We start from the raw sequence: 24,420 nt of genomic DNA, 5'->3' as shown, positions 1-24,420 counted from the left end.
AGAACACCTGAAGCTCGCTGCACAAACTGCAGCACCACGTGATGCCACAGGGAGGCGCCACTGACAGCAGAGTTCAAGCTGGAACCATCTGCCATATTTTTTTTAAACATAAAGAACACTTGCTGTCTAAAATAATGGCCAACTCCAAAACCATAAAATCAGCCTCCTGGAATTCCCTCCTCTCTGCGGGTAAAACCCCAAGTCAGCTCCACATCTGGCATTCCATGGAAAATGTGGCTTTATTGTCCATGGCAAGGAACCAAGAAGCCATTCTGAACAGGATGCTGACTCACATCTGCCAAGACACATTGACTGCACAAAGAAAATGGATTTCATTTTGTTTGATGAAGGCTCAGGAGTCCCTCAGGGCATGGCTGATTGGTTAGAAAATTAAACTGCCCAGATCCCTTCCTTATCTAGATGTGGGAAAAACCATGCCTCAGCTTAGATTACTGGAGATATGGGTATCAAACCTCAGAAGAAATCACCTTTGCAACATGAAGGTCAGCGGCAGGCCACAGAGAAAGGAGAGGGCCACAGACCCATGGGTGTGGACATATTTTTTTTTTATTATAATAATATCAGCCACTCACTGAATACCTACCATGCGCCAAGCATGTTCCTAAGTACTTCGCACAATTCCACCATGTACTTTTCACCACATTCCTAAGAGGTGGATGTTATTGCGCATCTTACCAATGTGGAAACAAATGCTCATACAAGGCAAGGACATGCCCAAGGTCACACAAGCGAGTCACCTGCAGAGTTGGAATTCAAACCAGGATTAAAGACCCAGGCTCATTGCATCGGGCTATCCTGCCTCCTGTTATAGAAAATTATCCAAAATTTAATAAGATCAGAGGAAGAGAGCACGTCCTCCCACTGTGGCTAACAGGGCCTTTCAAGGCATTTCTCCATGGCATGCTCACACTCAACCTGCTAGTTACTACTGTAGGGCACAAGCTCCATGGGGTTACACGTTAACTTGGGAGATTATGGTCCAAAGGTTAGGGCTTCAGTGCCCTGTAGGACATTAAAGGTCTTGTATCCAGCCCAGCAATCCTTATCCCTACACTCTTTTCTCAATGCCTATAAACGTTTACCCAGTCTTTCAAATGTCTCTTTGAACTAGTCTTATCTCCTTTGAGTTAAATAAATATTTGGCATGTGTTCATCCCAAAGCTATATGAGTCATGTTGGTACCTTTTTGAAATTACACTTCAATACTTCTTCATATCACACTCCTCCATCTAGCTCCTAAAAAGGATATGGGACAGTATTGTGTCTATATGTCTATAGCACTGGACTTACTGTTTAGTACATACAATGTACACACATTTAATAATCTGTAGACAATGATTTGCCACCCACTAACAGTGCATGGCCACTGAAGAGATATCCCAACTGAGGTTTTTTCAAAAGAAAGAGCTAAAGACTCTCTCTTCCAGATAGCCATTACTAACTTGGGGAGAGAAGGGAAGCCCCTTCCCAACAGGGCTAATATGCCAAGTTATCTGTCTCCTGAAAGTGACTTCAGGGACAGAGAAGCACACACACATGTACGTACACACACACACACACACACACACACACACACACACACACTGTTGCCCAAAAGTATCCTTCCCACCATCAGCCACAGTGTTGCCTGGCCCAGAATTCCTGCTCTCGGAGGCACCCCGTGGGATCACTCAGCAAACGTGAGCACTCGGTGTCCAGAGGGTCCCGCCAGGAACGGGACATTCAAGTGGACAACAAAGACAAAAAAAGGAGACATCTAGATCAGTGGCAGTGACATATGCTTTGGAAATTATGTGGGGCTCAGAACTGTACTATCTGGGGCATGTTAGTTATCTCCCTGGCCTCGGTTTCTTACTCTGTAAAACAGATCATGAGAACATTTACTGGGATGCAAAAAGAAAGGGCAGGCTGAGTTAAAGACTGGGAACATGTCTACTACCTTCTCCACTCAGCTTCTGTCACAGGCCTGGCTCTTGTCTGCATTCGGTTTTGAGTCGATGACAATAAGGGCAAAGGGAGGACGGGGAACACTTTTGCCGTTAGCACTCAATACGTTAGTTTTCATGATAACCTGTAGCAGCTGCCTGAGAGAGGAGAAAGAAAACAAGTACAGGGTGGAAGGTGGATGGGGAACCCCGGCGCCTCTCCCAACACTGGCACCAACAGGGAATGGTTCTGACTCAAGCAAAGTGTGGTTTAGCTAAGCGCCTAAGAAGAAGGTTTGGCCCCAAAATCAATTTTCTTCTATTTCCATTCTGCTCTGGTCTCACCTCTGAGGAGTCCCTTAGAAAGTATGTCCGTGCCATCCATTGGTAATCCCAGTGTGCATACACTTCAACAATCTAGAACCCTGTCTGCCTTCCATGCATAGTTACATTTCTGAAATACTCTACAGGACCAGCAGGAAAACACAAAGTAGGCCACCAATCCAAATTCAAGCCAAATCAAAATGTAAATGAAGGATGACCTGTCGAGTGCAAGCACCATCTTGTATCCTGCTACTCTATTAGCCTCAGGAGAGAAAATTTTAAAATCTGAACAGATGCACGAGGAACCAGCATACCCACCCTTAACTCGACTGATAGTGAAGAAGTCACTATTTACTGTCTTAGCATTGCTAACACCAAAAAAAAATCTGGTTCCTTCCATTGTCCCTAGGTAGAACTGATATTTGGATTTCCTCAGGGGAAAAAAGTAAATTTTTACAAAAAAAGAAAAGAGCTGAGAGGCAGGCAATCAAAGCTAATGCCTACGGTTAGACAGGCACCAGGGACTCCTGCACCCATGTTTTGCAGACTTGTTGGCTCAGATTTGGCATCTATACGCCCATGTAGACAAAGATCATTTTGAAGAAAATCACAAAATCTGTGCTCAGAGTAAAGGTGGCCATGACTCAGCACTGGCGCCTCTTTGTTCCCAGTGCTGCTGTAAGATGAGAACTCAGCCGAAAGTAAACTTGATCACAAAGGGAAAAGTCCTCAGTGAAGGGAAGGTTCCCTTCCTCCTGTTTCCTCACAGGAGGGTGGGAAGGCCCTGGGCTGCATGGGTCACAAAGACCTTCCTCACGAGTACACTCTCCTTCAGGCTTAAGGGTTCTTGTAGGTTTGGGCCCTCACCTCCCACTCCCCTCTTAAGAGAGAAGCCACCTTTCACAGCCAGTCTGCCTCCTGGCATCCTCGAGAGACTATATTTCTAACTGCTGTCTCAGCTGGACGAATATCCCTCCAGGTGTGCAGGTGAACCAAAAATACACGTCCCGGCCTGCTTTCCACTGGCATGGAATGTTAGTACTTTGGGCCATGCTGGAAAACATGGTTCCTTTTCAAAAATATAAGAGAAAAATAAGTGCAAAAACTTGCTGCAGTTATGCTTCTCTATACTTGTGCTTAGGAGAAGGGGGAAAAATCACCCGCTTTTGCATCCCTTCCGGAGAACACAAATACTGCTAAAATCAAAACTGGCAATAATAACAGGGCAACTCATTTCCCTCCCCTTCTAGAGAGAGAGAGAGACCGAAGCTGTAGCCGTCTCTTGGCACTTACACTAACTCTGGGGTTGTGCTGCTTCTAATTACAATCTATTTTATGGAGTCTGGATTCGTCCTTTTCTAATTTAGCTGACTTTCCTTTCTAGTTATTTGGACCCATATGGTAAACCATTCACAGCTGTGTTGTACACTCTATAGTATATATTTAACCCAGGGCCAATCTAGACCAAGAGACTCCTACAGATTTAAGTCTCAGAAACCTCTTGTTAATTAACCAATATTACTACTTTTGCACAGCCTTATTCAGTTTCTAACTAGACATAAATTAAGGTAAATAATTGCATAGTCTACCTCAAGCCAGAGTATACACAAAACAATCATGCATTTGGTTTAGGTGACATACTCAAGAGATACTAAGATCCCTTCAAACTAAAAACAAGGCAGACTCACGAGCGTGAGCTAAATTCATTTTGTGAAAACAGATCAAAGCTCACTAGGGAACTGTTATCCTTCCTGGATACTGTCCAGATTCTGGAATTGTCCTCTGCTGCCTCATCTCGCTCCCTGCTCTGCACTCACCTCTGTGCGGTCTGGGATCTGTGCACATTTGACTACACTTTAAATATAGGTTAAATATTTACCTTCTCACACAGTCTCAGGGGCCATGTTAAATCAGATTAAATAAGTTTAATGAAATAAAGTCCTTGCCTTCAAGGAACTCACATTCTGGTCGGAGAGACAAATCCATACATAAATAGCTACAACACAGTATGACAAGAGCTGTAAATGACTTACGTGAAGTATCTAAGACAAAGACCAAGGAATAATTGATTCTGCCTCCTCCTCAGAGAAAACTTGGAGAAGAAGCTGTGTACGGGCTCATGCTGAGAGGTGAGTGGGAGCTGCTTAGGGATAGAAGTGGGCTAACACTCCCACTAGATGGGGACTGCACACTCCCATCAGAGTAAAGGCTCTGAACAGCCTGGAGAAGCAGCTAGAAAGAGAATCTGCAATGGATGAGGCAAGGTGACCCATTAAGAGGACAGATGCCATAACAGGCCAGGTGAGAGAGGATATGACTGAGGGGAAGGAAGGCTAATAACTGCTTCTGGTCCTCACGACTAGTCCAGACAGTAGTAGCAGCCCACTGTTCTCACCCAGTCCTGCCCCTCCCTCAAATTCCTCCAACTTCAGGCCTGTTCCCGTTTACCATCTTTTTTTTTTTTTTTTTTTAATGTTTATTTTTGAGAGAGAGAGAGAGCACAAGAAGGAAAGGGACAGAGAGAGGGAAACAGGATCTGAAGCCAGCTCCACACTGACAGCATAGAGAGTGATGCAGGGCTTGAATCCGTGAACCGCGAGATCACGACCTGAGCTAAAGTGGGAAGCTTAACCAACTGAGCCACCCAGGCACCTCTGCCATCCTTTGTTCAACAGCAGCTGCAGAAGCCTCCCCCACAGGTGACTTGCTCCCAGCTTTCCTTCCTGAGAGTACCTGCACTAAAGGGAAGTCTGTGGTCAGTCAGAGGGAGCAGAACACGCCCAGTGAGCTCGGTACGTGGCACACACTTGCACATGTGTGCACATACACTGAGGTGACCTGATCTAGGAGGGGAGGCCCAGAGAGTCATCTTGTCATGGTCCTTTGCCCTTTGTTTAGGTCAGCATTTGAGGTTTACCCTTTGTTTCCATTGATGTCAAGGAAACAGCAATTATGGAACATGGTGTCCTCCCGATAAAGGGTTTGAGGTGGGAGTGGGGTTAAGGTGTGGCACGAGCTTCTTAATTACACTTAAGGTAGAAGGTATTTTAAATGGGAAGCGCAACTATTAATTAGCTCACTTTTTAAAAGAAGTGTTAGTTATCTACAAATATCAAGAGGAAGGAGAAAGGAACAAAGGGATGTTACCTTCCCAACTACTGACTTCATTTGTTTGTAATTAAATGTATTGCCTTCCATTTATGAAGATGATGTGTGCCACCATAGCAAATTTGGAGAATACGGAATGTGCTGAAAGTGCAACAGAGGAAAAGAATCAATTATACAACTGACACCTTTAAGGTGAATGTATGTTAAAATGGGCATTCCAGGGGCTCCTGGGTGGCTCAGTTCGCTGAGCGTTTGACTTCGGCTCAGATCATGATCTCACGGTTGGTGAGTTTGAGCCCCGCGTCAGGCTCTGTGCTGACAGCTCGGAGCCTGGAGCCGCTTCGGATTCTGTGTCTCCCTCTTTCTTTGCCCCTCCCCTGCTCATGGGCGCACGCTCTCTCAAAAATAAACATTAAAAAAAAATTAAAATGAGCATTCTAAAATGTTGGTGATGGTTGCAAAACTCGGTGAATACACTAAGAAACTGAATTGCACATTTAATATAGGTGAATTGTATGTATGTGAACTGTATCTCTGTAAAAATTGCTCATAAATCTCATTTTTCACTCATTTTTCATCTCATTTCTGTGACATTCTACAGATATTCTATGTAACACAGAAGGAGTTACCACAACTTACTAAGTCATTCTCCAACTAGAAGAGACCCGGGGTTTTCACCACCATAACTAATGCTGATATTAACATCTTTGGTACACTGAGCTCTACATGAATATCACTTTCTTTCTTCTCAATAGTTTCCTGGATTTAAGGTTCCCAAACATACTGACAATCCACAAATTATTTTAAGGGGCCAAGAGAACTAACACAAGAAAATTCAGTTACTCGGTAAAATTACTAGGTACCAAAAGTAAATAATTAAGTGGTCCTAAGTGGAATCACTAGGCATTAAGTCCGGAAGAGAAGAAGACAGGGGATCTGAACCTGGACCACAAATATGACAGGTATCCGATATCGATAGAATCCCAACTACAAAATGTTCTTCACGTCTGAAAATAACTTACGGCAAAGGAAAAAAGTCCAATCCTTGCAGGTGGGTGGCACGAGATCAGGGTGTTTAAGAACACAGGCCTGGGGCTGAACAAAGCTGTTCAAACCCCAGTCTGAACCAAGGCCAAGAGACCTGAAACATGTTAACCCTAAATTGTGTCACCCATAAATCCGAGAGGATATAACACTATGTCAGGATCAATTTGAAGTTCACCTAAGAAGAACATTCCCTAAAGTGCTTGGTGCAATGCCTTCCCATAATGAGCGCTCAATAAATAGTGGCAACCATATTAGTGATGTCAGCTGCTTTTGACCAAACTGGAATGCAGGAATCCAATTCTTAGCCCTCCAGACGTTTCTGTTTAGAAACTACAGTATTTTCCTACTAACTCAGAAAGGGCCTGAAGGTATTTTTATTACCATGGGAGTTTCAGCTGTTACCAGAGTTCATTTGCACAATCTTTACATTCCAGTGTGCTTAGAAGCTTTCTCATGCAGGGATGAAAGCAGCCTTTGTCTCAAGCTTGTAAAAGGCACCATCTTTGTCAGATGAGTTAAATGTTAGGTGAGTGGAGTGTGTTTCTACAGTGGCCTGTCAAGAACCCCCAGGAATGTAGGCACACCCAAATAGGGAGATAAGGTGAGTGTTAGGACAGTGGATCCTGTGTGTTAAGGTAACATGTTTTGCACATTTTGAGCACCGTCTCTATGGCAGGCCCCACTCATACCTCACAACAACTGGAGGAGAAGAAAAAAAAACCAAAACTGTGTGAAGTGTAACTTTGAGTAGCTCTACTTTATAGGAGGAAACTGAAGCTTAAGGAAGTCAAGTGTTTTTCCGGAGTCAGAGAGCTAGTAAATTAGTGGCAGAGCCAAGGTGGTAAGTGAGCCACAATGGCACATGCACTCACCCACTACACACTTCAGCTCCAGCGAAGAGAAAGGTCTGTGGTGAGATTAGCCCTGCAAGGTTTTTTTAACTGTTTATTTATTCATTTTGAGAGAGACCACTGGAGTGCATGCATGCCCACGCACATGCGCAGGGGAGGGGCAGAGAGAGAGAATCCCAAGCAAGCTCCGTGCTCAGTGGGGAGCCAGACCAGGGGCTCGATTTCACAAACCATGGGATCATGACCTCAGCTGAAATCAAGAGTCATACACTTAACCGACTGAGTCCCCCGGGAGCCCCAAGGCCTGAAAATTTTAGTCTCATTTTCTGATTAGTGACTTCCTGACTTCCCAACCCAGCCTTTGACAAGTATGGTCATTTAAAAGCATCAAGAAAAGAAGACTCATATTAAAGGTCTAATTTGGATGCTTCTTTACTCTGCCTCCAGTTGTCCAGGCAGCCATTCTGGGAGGTTCCCAGTGTCCTCACACAACGTAAGGCTGCTTCAGGCAGATGGTGCAAATCCTTGTGTCCTGTTAGAGCCACAGGATGTAAAAGATTTTTCTCCTCTCCATCCTTTCTCTAGAAACAAAGTCACAAGTTTCTCTGAGGTTTTAGGAAAGATGACCATGTAATTTATCCCACAAAACAATTCTGAGAGTGACAAGGGGCACAATCAGTAAATAACGTAGACATAAATAAGCCAGGTTATATGATCATCCTCGTTTTAGGTTCCTAGGTAATCCTGTTTGAAGTTCCCAGTCTGTCAGTGACCTGAATGCAACTTGTACAAGAGTGTCCCTAAGTTAAAACACTCTACTGTGAAGAGAAAAGCACTCATCAGCACAGGTAGGAACCAGCAACTGCTCTGGTTGCCGGGTCACATCCACATTTCAGTCTAGCCCCTCAGGGAAAGGAAGTGCTTTGTCCAAAAGGGGGAAGAATGCAGTGAATCACAAACATCACCACACTAATCACAATGTTCCAGGGATTTGGGGGGTAGGGGGACCCCAAAGACACGTGCTTCATTCATTAACATAAGCCAGAGTCTGAAGAGAAAACAGCACGATGACCTGAACAAGTTCTTGCTCAGCTCCGCCCAATTAAATGCTTTATCTGCTGTATTTCTAAGGGAAGCTCATATGCCCCCAGCCCTCTCTTACTCATCCTAGAACTTGAGGAAACACTCATTCTGACAGCTTTTCTAATTCAAGCTCCAGGCAGAAGAAGGGGCGTAACTAATAGGGTTAAAAAAAAGGTCTGAATTTTTCGTTCATTAGATCAATCTAAAAGCAAAGCAGTAAAAATTTCCCAGCATTTTTCCAACAAATGTAACAAAATTCAAGGGGATCCAGGACAAAAAAGGCTCTTTTGGATCACCATGACCAACCTCTTCCTTATAAAGGAGGCGCTGAGGCCTCCAAGTGAAGAGTTGAGCCCAAAACACACATGCAGGGGATCAGGCCTCATGGCTCTCAGCTTAGACCTATTCCCATGTTACTGGGCTACTTGCTTAAAATACTTTCTGATGTTTTAAGTCTTCAAAGTGGGGAAGGAAGAGGGAGGGAGGGAAGGAGGGGTGGGGTGGAATGGGGAAGGCATAGATCCACTCCATCAAGGCTCGATGACAATTTCAAATGGGCAGTATATGGAGATTTGAGGGAGAATGAAGAGACAACAAAAATGCCTCAATCAGAGCCTGACAAGAGGAAGACAAAAGTCACTTACCTTTGGTCTTGATGGCCGTTTCAATGTTCAGAGCATCACGCTCAGCATCAAAATTGGTGTATGCTTTGACCGACCCGTATGCACTTGGGGGAGTGGAGTGCTGAGGTTGAAAGACAAACACACTCAAGTCATAAACATTTCAAATCCTCCAGCTGAAACAGCCCTAATATGGACTTTTTTCCATTGTTTCTTTAAACAATTCAAATCATTCGTAAACTAGGTTACTAGGGAAGTATCAATGTGCCCATCACACAGAGGATAAGAAACTTCATCATTTCTAATGAGAATTTGTCTTGAAAGGCTCAGCTACTTTAGAATACACTGTGTGTATTTCCACTTACCCTATTTCTGGTGCGCACTCAAAAGCAGACAACCCAAAATTGGGCCTCCTGGCTCTCAGCTTAGGCCTATTCCCATGTTACTGGGCGTTTATCTGGTAACGCTTTGGAAAGCATGAAACTAGGCCGGCAACAATGTGAAACAAGCTGAAAATGTGGTAATGCCTGAATGACAAGTGTGTTTAGCCAAGTTTTTGCTACAGGCATATGAATTTCCACTGGGCCTGTATCACTGGGCTCACAATTCTTTAAAATATAAATGTAAAATGCTGACCTGCTTATTTTAGACTATCAGATAAGCGAGGGAAGCCATGGCACTAAGGTGGTCAGGCCTCATGGCCCACAACCTCTTTCTGCTCACCAAGTTCCTGCTCCTCTCTCTCTCCGTTCCCTCTCCTCTGCTATCTTTAACACTATGCCTTGAACCCTATGTCTACCACTCTTCTTATTTTCTTATCGCCTTTTAAACAATACCCTCTCCCTTTTCCAATGATCTGATGGCCCCACTCCCACCCACCCCACCCCACCACCCCAGACTGAGGGAAGGACAGTAGAGTGCATCTACATCACTTCCTTCCAAAGCGTTAACTTCTCTCCTTCCTTGAGAGCTCTTGGAGCTTTCCTCCCTGCTACCTGGTCCCAAGGCAAAGGACAAGCAAAAGAAGACAGACACTGGTTTATGCTGTCAGTGGAACCATCCACCTTCAACATCAAGACTAGTCCATCCCCACCACCTACCCCAAGTACATAATAGCCATCATGATGTGATGACTTTGCCTTGCTTCGGTTTCTGGGAAGAGTCCCAGACCGAGGTGCCCTGACTTACCTTTCCACCCACAGGCAACACATTATGAGGCATCCCAGCACCCATTTCACTTGGTTTTATTAGCAGTGAGGTTATACAGGTAAGTAATTATGATGCCATCCTCTCAAATATCTCCCAAGGCAAACCAGAAATCTAAGTTCAAGACTGGACAGAGTATTTCAAAATGTACTTGTGATCATCTTGGCCAAATACTGAATCCATTTAATATTTAAAACGCTGAAACACAATGGATTTTTAAAGTATTTTCCATCTAATTTTCCTCAACACTCCTGTAAGATTATATCAATGAAAATGAAACATACATTCAGGAAAAGGTAAGGACAAAATGCTATTCTGAAGTAATATATTTATTATGGTGGCTACAAAATGTGTTTGGAAATCTAAGAAGAACATCTTAGATTATTATTATTATTAGATTATTAAAACATTATTAACAATAAACAATCAATTATTTACATCAATTATTTCCAAAGGCAAGCAGTCTGGTCATTGAGCCATATCATATAAGGCTTTATTTCCCAGGTCCTATGTTGTCTTATTCCAAAAACAACAGTGAGTAGGGAAAAGTTATAAATAATTTATAAATTTTCTGGAAACAAAACTAAATGGATAATTGAACCTATTACCTGTAAAATCCACTTGTTTGAAAATCAAATTACTGAGGAAAAGTGATTTTTTTTCTTCCTTCAAAATATGGGGGAAATTAGCCCTGGGTGGCTCAGTCAGTTGAGCAGCCGACTTCGGCTCAGGTCATGATCTCTCAGTTCGCGGGTTCGAGGCCTGCATCAGGCTCTGTGCTGACAGCTCAGAGCCTGGAGCCTGCTACGGATTCTGTGTCTCCCTCTCTCTCTGCCCCTCCCCTGCTTGCGCTCTGTCTCTCTCTAAAATAAAAAAACATTAAAATATGGGGGAAATGTAGGACATTTTCTATTGCAGGCCCATCTCTCCACACAGAGAAATGCATCATACTAAAGGCTACATGAGAAGCTAACTTCTGAAATCTGATACTAAAAATAATCTAATGATCAGATCCATTAAGGAATAAATTATTTAGCTCTTGGACTTGTCCGGACCTCAACATGCAGCTTGTAAGTGTTGCCAACAACAGTGTACACAAGTTCCAAGAGGAAAGGTTAAAAATATACACTATTGGGGCACATGGGTGCTCAGTCAGTTAAGCGTCCAACTCTTGGTTTTGGCTCAGGTCATGATCTCACGATTCGTGGGTTTGAGCCCCAGGCTGGGCTCTGTGCTGACGGCTCAGAGCATGGAGCCTGCTTTGGATTCTGTGTCTCAGTCTCTGCCCCTCCCCTGCTCTCACTCTGTCTCTCTCTCTCTCAAAAATAAACATTAAAAAATTTTTTTAAAAAATAACAAACGTCTAAGTCCTTGTCTAGAACAACTTCCTGTACACTGTAAGAAGTCCAAAACACACAAGGATCATTTTCAAGATGGCTGTAGCTTATGACAGTCATTAATAAAATGCCAGGGCATGACATTAAAGACATGTATCATCATAACAATTACTACCATTGCCATGCTAAGTATATAGCAAGGTAAAACTCCAGCCACTCCAATGTCACTAGTGTATGTTCAATTTTAATGTGATGCCCAAAAAGTTTCCAGTGCCATAACATTTCTATCAAATTGAACTACTAGGAACAGCAAAAGTAACGGGGAAGGAAAGGGGAACAAAGACAGGGAATGACTGTCTATATTTTGTCCTCATTTTCCCTAGAAGCACAAGGAAAGAGAGTAGCACAGTTATCCAGAGAGATGTCCAATTTGCAAAAATTACACAAAGTGAAAATGATATACTTACATCACCCTCCAAGCTGAGCTTGCAGAGAATTTCGTGAACAGTAGACATTTTGAAAGAAGCTGGGGAAAAAAAGTACAACAAGAAAATATTTATGAAGAGGCTTTCCTTTCCCCTGAAGCGCAGTGATTCATTATACTAATCTCTATTTCTTGGACCATTTCATCTGAGGATATTAGAATAATTTTTGCAAATAGATTCAATTCCTATCTTATGATTGGGCAAATTAAAGCTGGGAGATGGTATGCCTTAGATTTGGGATGGACTACAGAAGTAGCCAGTCTTTCTCCTGTTCTGTGTGAACAGAACCTGGGGAGACTGATTTGTGAATATAAAAACATAATGCTCCCCAAGGCTAATGCAACCTGTTCAAACAGGATAAAACTGAGTCTTCCACTTCTCATAAAAAGTGATAAGCTTGTCAAACCAGCCACTGCTTCTGTATTTCTCACCAGTAACTTAACCTATTGAAAAGGACCTGAAAACCATGAGTGTGGCCTGAAATCAATAGCATTTGCACACTGGCCCATTCTGTCCATACTTATTACTATCCATAATTATTTTCTAACTCACTGATGTTTAGAAGATATTAAACTGTTTATGAAAAAGAGAATGGACAGATTTTCTAACATTAACTCATTCCATAAAAGACTGATCCTTGTATTTAAGATTCAAAATGGCTGAAATGAAGTCATCTTCCAGTTAATACACTTAATCGGGCTGTGACACTATAGCCTGATGAATTGGCTTTCCAGCTTTGCAATCACACAGTTCTCGGAATTGATACACCAACCTCTGCCAATGAAAAGTGCCCAAGTAGCAGGAAATTTATCTCAACTGAGACAAGAGAGGTCATTTAGCACCATCATCCCAAAATAAAGAAAACAGAGCATAGCTGTATCCCGAAAACAGTGGGATCGACAATTGAATTACAGCAACGTTCACTTTGATCTCTCTGTGCTTAATATTCTTTGATCAAGGAAATTATGCCTATGCAAATCCTGCTTTCCATTCTCTTCCAACAGTTAGCATGGTCTAAGTATCTTCATAAAACTGGCTTGGAGGCAGTGTTTGGCACACACATTTGTTAACTCTTCTCAACACTTTGGACGAAAAGCAGGTGCCAGGCTCTGTGTTGCGTGGAGGTGTAAGAAATGTAAGAAAAGAGGATTCACCTTTATTTGTGCTTATAGATATATTTTTGCAAGATTTTCATCCTGAGCTCTCTCCTAGACCACCCCTCTGTCTTCAAGAAAACCACCGCTATTCCACGTACCCCCACTCCCTCAGCCCTCAGACACCCCCACCCGCAAATATGTCCCACCACTGGGATAGAATCCTGACTGTAAAAAGTCTTGCTCTATAAATAAACTGTGGTACCCAGACAATGGAATATTATTCAGAACTGAAAAGAAATGACCTATGAAGCCATGAACACACATGGAGGAATCTTAAATGCATATTACTACGTGAAAGAAGCCAGTCTGAAGGGCTACCTACTACACACATGGTATGATTCCAACTAAAATGACAGTCTGGATAAGGCAAGACAAAGGAGACAGTAAAAGGATCAGTGGTTACCAGGAATTACAAAAGAGGGAGGGATGAACAGAGGATTTTTAGGGCCACGAAACTATTGTGTATGATACTGTAATGGTAGCCACTATACATTTGTCAAAACCCATAGAATGTATAGTACCAAGAGTGAACTCTAATGTGAACTATGGGCTTTGAATGACAGTGATATGTCAAGGTAGGTTCATCAGTTGTAACAAATATGCCATGCTGGTATGGGTGGTCGTGCATCTCTAACTGAACTGTCCAAAACAGTGGCTACCAGCCACACCCGGCTATCAAGCATTTGAAAACTGTCCAGTCCAAGGTGAGATGTGCTCTAAGTGTAAACTACACCCTGGATTTTGAAGACTTACTATGAGAAAAAGAATATAAAATATCTTTGTTTTTTTATATTAATTATATATTGTATTTATGATATGTTAGGTACATTGGGTTCAACCAAATACACGATCTAAATTTAATTTCACCTGTTTCTTTTCCTTTTTTTTTTAAACGTGGCTACTAGAAAGTTTACAGTTGCATGTGCAGCTCACATTCTATTTCTGTTGGGCAGCACTGGTCTAAAGGATCCCATGGTGCCATGGTCCAATCCTAGTCCAAAAACGTCTGCAGTAGCCAGGTTACTGGAAAACCAAGTTTGAGATTTCTTGTCAAGACAAACAAGTTTGAGTCTGCCTTGATACAGCAGGAAATCTCCTACTTCTACTTGTGGCAAGAAACATTCCAGAGGGTATCACCAGTATCCATCAGCCTGAGAATCACCTAAGCAGAATTCCCTAGGACACTAACCACCCAATCCTGACCTTGACTACCACCCCTGAGGCTTAGTCAGAACTGCAATAGGTCTGCAGTAAGGGATGAACTGTTGTCACTCACCTGGAAGAATTCTAGTCCCAACCGTAAACAGCTAAGAAATAAAAACACCGAAACAAAAGCAAAACCCTGAACAGAGGACCGCTAAGTCAGACTTGCAGACAGAATTGTTTCTCCTCACAGAGAAGTGTGGATTAAAGTCCACTTCTTTCTTAAATCAGTTATCTCACATTGGTTCTGATGTTTAGGGAATCTCAGCCACAGAGGCACAGTAAGTTTTTATTGCATAGTTCTTCCTCTAAGTTGCCTTTCCGGCCATGAGCACTGGCTTTGCAAACAGCTGCCTAAGCTTGTCCCACGTGGGACCCTCGTTACCGTATAAGTCAAAGGCAATCTGATATACACTCTCCATTCCTGTTCATTCTTCTCCCACAGCCACAACACACTGAGGAGAGCCAGAAAATAGGGCTTTTTTTAAGCGCCACAAATCTTCATCTCCATTTTATCGTCCACAATTGTGCTGCCCTTTCATCAAATCAATCCTACATGCTACTACCAATTAAATTCTTGGGGCACATGAGTGGCTCAGTCAGTTAAGGGTGCAACTCTGGCACAAGTCACGATCTCACGGTTCCTGAGTTTGAGTCTGGTTTGTGAGTTCGAGCCCATCGGGCTAGCTGCTGTCATCACAGAGCCCACTCCAGATCCTCTGTCCCCCTCTCTCTGCCTCTCCCCGCCTCTGAAAAATAAACATTTAAAAAAAAATAAAATTCTTCTATTTCATCCTATTGAAATAGTTAAAAACCCATCCTTCAATGGTATTCTCTTATTCCAGCTTGGGGCAGCCCTCAAAGACTGGCACAGAAACCCCATTTCGGCGCCCTCTATGTACTCCCCAGGAAAAGTGGACTTGAGCCCAATAGTTACTTGCTTCTCCCCAAACACTGTACTCCTTTCATCCACAGCACCCTGATGCCTGCTTCCTCCCCCATATCCTTACCTTTACCTCTTTTTCTAGTTATGGAGACAATACCCATTCCTGAAGTTACCACTACTCTGGCATATGCTAATGGGGTGGCTGTAGCTGCCATCCCACATGCTCTCTCCCACCTTTCAATGCCAAAAGCACTTTCTGATGCCACCAGACTTCTTTGCTGAGCAAAACGTACTGAGTTCCTGCATGTATCAAGTATTCAAATGGCAAATGCCTAAGTACCATTCAGAGTGGCAGGGAGTATGTTTTACCTCATCTTCCTCATCGAGTCTTGATCCCCCGCAAATTTAAGAGTGCCTTGCACACTCTAGATGCTAAATAAACTTTTAGAAATGAGTTGGTATTTGGCATAATTAACATTTATATTTGTATTGTTTATAGCCATTCTGCAGAAAAAGCAAAATGATCACAATAACCACAAAACAATATCCATGACATTTGCTATAACTCAATGCAAGTTCTTTTCTATCCAATAAATATTTCCTATTTCGTGCAAGCTTAATAACAAATACATTTTCACCTTACAAATAAAATATGGCCCTTGTTTCTTCATCCGATCCCCTGGCAATGCAAAGCCATTTTGTGAACAACTGACTAGTCAGTAGAAGAAACAGTCGGCTTTGCCACTTATAATGCTTGTTAAAACATCAGTTAGCATAGTACGTTTGATTGATGAGAATGTGCCAGTGCAGCGCTACTCTTGAAAGCAGAGAAAGTCTTGGTAGTGCTACTGTAGGTTACAAACACGGGTAACATGCAAATAATCAATAAACCCCTAGCAAGCACACACTTGGTCTGCACTCACTGAGGGCTATGACAGACACACACAAAACTGTGAAATGCAGACTGCAACCCCACAGGGTTTTCCAGCTCTCTTCCCTTCCTGCCCCAGTGAGACACCTGAGACATGAGCCCACGTTACTCAGCTAATGAGAATGGAGGCAGGGCCAGAATCTGGGTCCTCTGACTCTTGGGCCTTCATCTTTGCAACTTCACAACAGTTCTTCATTCCAAAGACTAAGACTCAGGCAGAGAAAAGATAAAAGTAATAAGGGTGAGATCAGGTAAGAGCTTTCTAGTGAGGTACTGACTAGATGGAGAACAGCATTCACTCGGGAAGGTTCCAACCAGAGAAACATGGGGGAAAGGCTAGGGAGAAGAAATGGAAGAGACGGTCTATCCCTGGGTGGTGGGAGAACCAAGAGGACAGGTTTAAAACATGTCTAATGTGGTATCCTGTGGGGGGCCTATAATATTGGATTCTGAATGGTGCAAAATTAAGATTGGCTGTGGAAATACTGGAGAGCCAGAAAGCCAAAGTGATTTGTTCACCAATGCTTGTAGTATCTGTTCACCACAACATTTGCTGTGGAGGCTGAATTTTTTTGGGGGGAGGGGGTGGTGCAGAGGGGTGCAGAAGGGGAGGGAGAGGAGAGAGACACACAGACAGACAGACTCTTAAGCCCTGACGTGGGGCTCAGTCTCACAACCGTGAGATCATGACCTGAGCCGAAATCAAGAGTCAGACTAAGCTTAACCAACTGAGCCACCCAGGTGCCCCTGGAGGCTGAATTTTCTTACTTAAGCTCTGCCTTAGTTTACCTAGTGCTTTGAGAATAAAATGAAGTCTACAAGCCATGAGACAATTCCACTCTCACCTATTCCACATCACGGTGTAAAAATTCTGAAGTGTTTTAAAAGCAGAACAACCACTCCTTGCCTGGCAGACTTCTTACAGAACATGAAAATGGCAGTCTGCATCACTCTTTCCAGCACTTTGACCTCACCCAGATCTCCAACTGGTTTCAACTTGTAAAACGGAAGGGAAAAAAAAGTCAGCAAATACAATCTGTTGGTGAGTTAGGATCTGCACGCACCAGTACCTTCCATTCCCAGGGAAGGGCTGGCTGACGAGACAAGATCATTAAAATGGCTCTTTATCAGGTAAAGTTTTTTCATTTAAGAAAATAACTGGAGAGGTACAGAGTGACTTACTGAAAGAGCCACACCTACTTCAAACAAGTCTGAAATAATTCACCACCGGGGTGAGAACACAGACTCACTGTGCCCCTCCCTGCCCCAGCCATAAAGGGAACAGTTTTTCCCTCTGGCCTTGAAAATATTAATGAATGAAGACAGTTAACTGCCTGACTGGAAAAGCTCTTAGAGTACAAAGCCAGACATTAACGAAATCTGTGCAGCTGTTGAAAAACAATCATTTACATTTAACATAAGGACTGTCTTAAAGATACTTAAGGGGGGGCGCCTGGGTGGCGCAGTCGGTTGAGCGTCCGACTTCAGCCAGGTCACCATCTCGCGGTCCGTGAGTTCGAGCCCCGCGTCAGGCTCTGGGCTGATGGCTCAGAGCCTGGAGCCTGTTTCTGATTCTGTGTCTCCCTCTCTCTCTGCCCCTCCCCCGTTCATACTCTGCCTCTCTCTGTCCCAAAAATAAATAAACGTTGAAAAAAAAAAATTTTTTTTTTAAATAAAAAAAAAAGGGGCGCCTGGGTGGCGCAGTCGGTTGAGCGTCCGACTTCAGCCAGGTCACGATCTCGCGGTCCGGGAGTTCGAGCCCCGCGTCAGGCTCTGGGCTGATGGCTCAGAGCCTGGAGCCTGTTTCCGATTCTGTGTCTCCCTCTCTCTCTGCCCCTCCCCCGTTCATGCTCTGTCTCTCTCTGTCCCAAAAAATAAATAAACGTTGGAAAAAAAAAAATTAAAAAAATAAAAAAATAAAAAAAATAAAAAAAAAGATACTTAAGGGGGCGCCTGGGTGGCTCAGTCGGTTAAGCCTCCAACTTCCTCCAACTTCGGCTCAGGTCGTGATCTCACAGTTCTTGAGTTGGAGCCCTACACTGGGTTCTCTGGCTGAGCCCACTTCAGATACTCTGTCCCCACCTCTCGCTGCCCCCCTTCTGCTGCTCATGTTCTCTCTCTCTCAAAACAAGTAAAAAAGATTATTAAAAAAAGATACTTAAGGATTTGTCCTTTTTTTAAAAAAAAAACCCTACATTTTTTAAAAATATTTTACTGTTTCACTTCAAACATGCAGTAATAAAAATGGTACAAGTGAAATAGGTTTAACTATGCCCATAAAAAGAAAATTAAAACAAAATTTGCAAAAAACAAAAAAAAGTTGAAACAGACAAAGCAAACCCAAGAGTCAACACTACAAATCAAAAACAAGTCCTACTAAAAGGAATTAGGAACCAGCTCCAGAAAACCCAAATACTAATTCACACAAACAAACAAACAAAACCATGTTGCAACAGGGCTGGTCTGCACAACCAAATCTGAAATCTGAGTATAAACCAGCAGTTTCGTGGACACACCCACTTTACAGTTTTTACGTGGCATGTTGATGTGTTGCCACAAAACACAGCCCTAGCAACCATGATGAATCAATCAGGAACTGGATGACACAAATGAGAATTTTTAAAGCGAAAACGTGTGGGGTTGGGAGTGTGGAGGGTTGGGTTTCCCCACCAAAACCTTTCCTGTGCAGAGTTCCAGGTCCACAGGATCAGACTGGGATTTTAAACCAAAAGTGGGGAGGAGGAATGCATGAGTGGGGCTGGGCGTGGAATTCATATTGTACTCTGTCCACTCTTCACCCCAACCCCCCAAAGCATCTCTACTGAAGAGAACATTCCTGAAAACACATACTTTTCTCCTTGGTTTTACGGTCTTGATCAATGCCTGAGTCACAGGGCCAAGTCATTCTGCAGAAATCCTGGAATTCTGCCCAGTGGCCTTGATCTAACTGAGCAGGGCGGACACAACAGCACTTGCTCTGGCTTGCTCGTTTGCTGCCAGACCTGTATCAGGATGTGTCTGTTTGCTACCTACAGACCTACGTGGCAGCCTCCTGTTCTCAGAGATTCTCTGTCAGTCCCCTGACATGGGTTTGGAGTGGGTGGAAAGAAACTGGCAGGAAGAATGAAGTCAGCTGGCATGAAACACTTTCAGGGTTGGGAAATCAAGGCCTGCACATCTACAGTTCAATTTCAATGTTTTATGACCCACTTATTATTTTTCTAATGGGGTCCTGATGCCTACAGGAAAGAGTCTAAACTCAGCATTCAAGATCTTGACTCTGGACTCTACCTACCTTTCCATAAATATCTCCTACACAGCCCCACACGAATGCACGCACACAAATACGTATGTGTCTGTATACACATACATACACATACACACACACGCACACACCCCTAGCGCTGCAGTCACACTGGACTGGTAATCCTTCTCCAAATACACTGAGCACAGTTCTACTACGTCTATGCCCAAGTTCTTCAAGTTCCCTCCTCTGGGAACACCCAATCTTGATCAGCTGACATCCTCATGAGACTTCAGGATACAAAAAATCATGTACTTTTCTCCTGCACCTCTCCCTGCCCTGTGCTCCTGTCTCCTGTATATGAAGGTGGTCTTCCATTGTATCTGCTCATAGGGTTTGTCACATTCACTTCTGTTTCCTCACAGGTCTGAGCGCAGTGCCTAACAGTTGGCGTTCAATCGCACTTATGGATGGTTTACACACACTGGGTCTTTCCAACTTATGTCTCCTATTTCAATGCACTCTTGCTCAGTCTTCTTTCTCTCCTTCAGACTAAACATCCCAAATGCAGTTCCAGTTCCATATATTCTGAGCTGGATGCTTAAGCGGCCAGCTTCTGTGCAAATCTTCTCAAAGCCTGGCAGAGGGGCGCCTGGGTGGCTCAGTCGGTTGAGCGTCCGACTTCGGCTCAGGTCATGATCTCGCGGTCCATGAGTTCGAGCCCCACATCAGGCTCTGTGCTGACCGCTCAGAGCCTGGAGCCTGTTTCAGATTCTGTGTCTCCCTCTCTCTCTGACCCTCCCCCGTTCATGCTCTGTCTCTCTCTGTCTCAAAAAAAGCCTGGCAGATCACTTCAGGGGCAGCCTCCTTCTCGTCTTGACATACAGCCCCTTCCAACCCGCAGCACCCCACCTCTGTGCTGTTAGGGTCACTTGGGCTCTAGCTCTGTCCCCTAGACAATGTGGAAATGTAACCTGCATCTCCTACAGCATGGAATGTAAGGAAGGAGGTGGAAACGAGGACCTGCAAGTGGCCTCTGGACTCCCATTCCCTCTGGGTTAAGAGTGTGCACACTGGGTGTGGCCAGGAGACAAAGAGCAAGGACTCTAGATCACAGCCACTCCCTTGAGTCGGAACTTCCCACACCAAAACTGGGATTAGAACTCAGACTACTTGGATGCTACTGACTTCTCTCTCATAAGACTGAGAGCAGAGGACTTACAGTTTCAGGGTGTACCCCACAAGGGAGATTCAGAGGTAATCTCAGTGGAGTCACTCAAAACAAGCCTGGGCATCTCCCGACCCCTACTGATGACCTGCTTCCCAACAAAAGAGATGGAGACTGTCTCTGGCAACAGAAGGAAAAGTATACCAGTGAACGGGTGGAAAGAACTTTTTTAAAGAACTGGAATTTCCTGAGGGAGCCTCTAACTAGAACTGGGTGTGGCACCAGGGAAAATGAGGGAGGTGGAGTCCTATGTGCAAAAAAAGAAAAAAGAGGAGCATCCCATTTCTATTTAATTCTAACAATCAAATCCAGAAGGCAGGTTAAGTCACTATAACTTTAAAGGTCACTGCCACAGGCAAGCTAAATATGATGCTCAGGTTTGTGGAACAGCTGGATTAAAGGGGAAATGAGCTTCCACCAAGTTTGGAAACTAAATATTCATTTGGGAAAATGTAAAGTTCAAAATCCAACTACTATCTATATAATTCACTTATTTTGTCTGTTTTCTTTCACTTCCTGCCAGACTTGAAGACTTAAGAGCAGAGTTTGTTTTGGTTTTATTTGTTTGGTTTTTGTCTGTTTTGTTCAGTCTTTTATACCCAGTACCTATACCTGCGAGTAGAACATAATAGATGCGTAATAAATGCTGTGGAATGAATGGATGTTCAAAGCAGCCCAGGAGACCCTGGGACTCCTTTTTGTGACCCGCCCACTCTCCATTAACAAAAAAGGCCTCTGCAGGCCCACAGCCTGCAAGAGTGTGTTAGTGCAAGATTCCAGTTCCGACGGTGCAGAAAGAGCCTACAGCCCTCAAAATCAATAACAATTATAGAAGGCTACCTACCTTGCCAAGAAAACTACTTAAATCAGAAATTAGTCAGGAAACTAATGGCCATGAGAGCCAGCATAATGTCAATCAATACAGTCCTTTAATAGCTGAAAGACACAAAATGTTAAATACTGAGATGCAATCCAAGACCAAGAACCTAATCAAAGCCAGTGAGCAAGCAGTATTTCCTGGGCATTTGCCACAGATAGGCTGTTTGGCTCTGTGGGAAATTACAAAATCCAGGAGGTCTCCAAATCACAAAAATGCACATTGATGGTCACACCCTTTTACTACAGATGTGATGGATACTTTTGGAGAAACCCCTGAAGCATCTAGATAAGAGATGGACTCAGAAGAGAGAGAAGTGCTAAACTGAAATGTGTTAATGTCACAGGCCAGAGGACTCCTCTCCAGAGGTTGCCTCTCTGAACCTGGCCTCATCTGAGATCTTCCCTCACAACGCCTGAATGTTGTAATTATGTGGCTCCTTAATTCCATGGCCTCTAACTTTATAAAGCATAGATGTGTTTAGGTTAACAAGCTTTCCTTGGTTTTTAAATAATACAACTCCTTTGGGTTGCTGAGGATTTCAGGATCACCAACCACTCTTAACTTCATAAATATTGGTTCAATTTGCTAGTCTCTAGCTGGGTGTAAGTACACTGATGTGGGAAGACAGGACTGGTTAAGCCTAATGGCTTCTGCAATATGTCAGAGAAGGGGGGCACTAAGGACACAGGAGGTAGGTGAAAAAAAAAACAAATTGGGGGGTGAGAGGGGGCAAAGATCTAATTTTCCAATTAAAATAATTAATCAGGGCCAAACTTAAAATTAAGGAAAGTTCCAGAATGACATTTCAGTGATTTACTCTTCCTACCCACATACCCTCCTTTAGCCTCCCACCTTTCCTCCTCACAATCACCCGCCACCAAATTAAGCATGTACTATCAGTACAGAATTTAGATACAATCCATGTTAATTAGGAACCTAAGCACCTCTCTAACATTGTTTCAATGAGAAAGTGCATTCTGCATTCTAAATCTCCAAGTTCCAGACCGGCACAGCAGAACCCACTTTTGGACAGAATCCATCAGTAGAGTCAGTCTAAGCTCAGGGGCCCAGACTCCTTGACTCTAGGATCTTATGGCTTTAGGTAAAGACCATTTGAACCCATGAGGCCACTGCTCTTTTAGATTCAGAATACCCACAGCATTAAAATAGCAAATCTTAACCGAAAAGTGACAATCTGCAATTGTGGGGCACTTCGTGTTTTCAGTATGCTTTACGTATTTACTTTTGAATGTGTTTTTTTTTTGGGTTTTTTTTTTTTTTTGAAATCTTCAATGATAACCCTGTGTAGGTAAGAGCGAGCATCCTGAAGCCACTTTCATGGGTAAGGAAACTGATGTCCTCCTCCCTACCTTCTCAACAGCCAGTTGATGGAATCCAGCCCTCCACTCCAGGGGCTGAGACTGGCCTCCCAGCTGCCTGGAGCAGCCCAGGGGGCCACGCCCTTTTCTGTATCCTGGACCCTGACTCACTGCTGCATCACCGGGAGTAACAGTCAAGGACAACCCTCTTCCTTCCCTTCCCCCAAGCTTGGGGGACACTTCCTTCCTGACGCAAAAAATGGTCAACCAAGATACTCTCCAGATAACAATGAAATCAAAAGTTGCTCTCCTGCAAGATAATCTAGGCAAAGGAGAATAAGATGAGTTTTTTTGTTCCTTCTTTGTTTCGTGTTATCGGGTAGCTACTACAAACTCCCACACCTCAACACCCCACCCCCCCCCCCCCCCCCCCGCCAGCTGCTTTCCTCCTGCGGGTCGGTACAAGTTCCACAAAGGCGAGGTTTTGTTTTGTTTTTCAAGTAAAGTAACTTGAAACTGCTGGGGGTTACTTTTTAGATGGCCGTAAAGCTTTTGTTAAACGTGGAGGGAAATGCCCCCCAGACCGCCCCGCCTGGGAGCCGAGGCTACCCGAGCAGCCACACCCTGCCCACCGCCCGCGCCCGGCGCGTCTGGAATGTAGGGCCTCCCTACGCTCCCCTCCCTGGCGCCCCTCTCCAACCTTCCTGGGAGCACTGCGGGGGGGATACCCGACCCCCTCCCTCTGCCCCCCACCCCCAACGCTGGGGCGCAACTGGTCCCCCTCACCCCTGCCCAGACCACCTTGCTACTGCGCCGCTCTCCACCTCGTGCGGACCGTCCCTCCAGCCCCCTCTCCTGGACGGCCTCCCGAGGCCGTTCCCGTAGCCCAAGCCTCTTTGCCAGGCCCTCTGCCTCCTTTTCCGCTCCTCCCCGCCCCGCTAGCGCGGCGGCCCCGGGGCCATAGCGGGCGGGCGGGGCGCGCCCCGCTTACCTGGGCCGGGCGCCGAGAGCAGCGAGCGTCCCCAGTTGTGCAGCAGAGCTGGCTGCCCTGGGTGGGGCTTTTATAGCCGCCACATCCTCGCGGTGCAGGCGAGGCCCGCCCCGCCCCGCCTTCCCCGGCCCGCTCCCACCCGGAGTCCGGGTGACTCACCCTCCCCGACCCGCCCGCCCACTGGGGCGGCCTCGCCCAGGAACGTTCCGGAGCAGCGCCACGCGGGAGCTGCCCCCGCGCCCACGGCCCTGCCCTCCATTAAAACACCAATGAGGCTTCCTTGAGGCCCACGTATCAGCTCGTTTCTTCTTCCCTCCTTTTACTTTTTTAGCGCCACGTCGAGTCCCCAGCGCTGGCTTAAGTTAATAAATTAGCAAATCTTTAGTAGGCTCGGAGCTTGGTTAAGTCACTTTTTCTTTCTTTCTTTTTCTTTTTTTTTTTTTCAGGCATCAATGCAATGGAAGGAAGAATTGTTCCAAGAAACATAAATCGGGATTCCCCTGAACAGGGGCCGTTGGCATCCAGCTCAAGCTCTCCGTTACCGTCTGCAAACATATTAGCTTAACCTCTGACC

The 24,420-nt window shown here is 44.5% G+C and overlaps 1 protein-coding gene across 3 annotated transcripts in view; it reads right to left on the bottom strand.

Annotated features, from left to right (window-relative positions):
* Positions 1-23,955, bottom strand: part of ANXA2 (annexin A2) — a 43,513-nt gene extending 19,558 nt beyond the window's left edge. The window contains exons 1-4 of one of the 3 annotated variants that reach the window (XM_045449562.1): positions 23,847-23,885; positions 21,501-21,592; positions 11,990-12,048; positions 9,004-9,103 (exon numbers count right to left, since the gene is read on the bottom strand). In XM_045449562.1, the coding sequence (XP_045305518.1) occupies positions 9,004-9,103; positions 11,990-12,037 (148 nt within the window). In that variant the 5' untranslated portion in view covers positions 12,038-12,048; positions 21,501-21,592; positions 23,847-23,885. Of the gene's footprint in view, positions 1-9,003; positions 9,104-11,989; positions 12,049-21,500; positions 21,593-23,656; positions 23,692-23,846 lie in introns of those variants that run through there. The other 2 variants (XM_045449561.1, XM_045449563.1) reach the window with 2 other exon arrangements.
* Between the last annotated feature and the right edge of the window lie 465 nt (positions 23,956-24,420).

The sequence above is a fragment of the Leopardus geoffroyi genome, chromosome B3 (genome assembly GCF_018350155.1).
Source record: "Leopardus geoffroyi isolate Oge1 chromosome B3, O.geoffroyi_Oge1_pat1.0, whole genome shotgun sequence".
In the NCBI taxonomy this organism is placed as follows: Eukaryota; Metazoa; Chordata; class Mammalia; order Carnivora; family Felidae; genus Leopardus; species Leopardus geoffroyi.
This window is presented reverse-complemented; position numbering and strand designations above follow the sequence as displayed.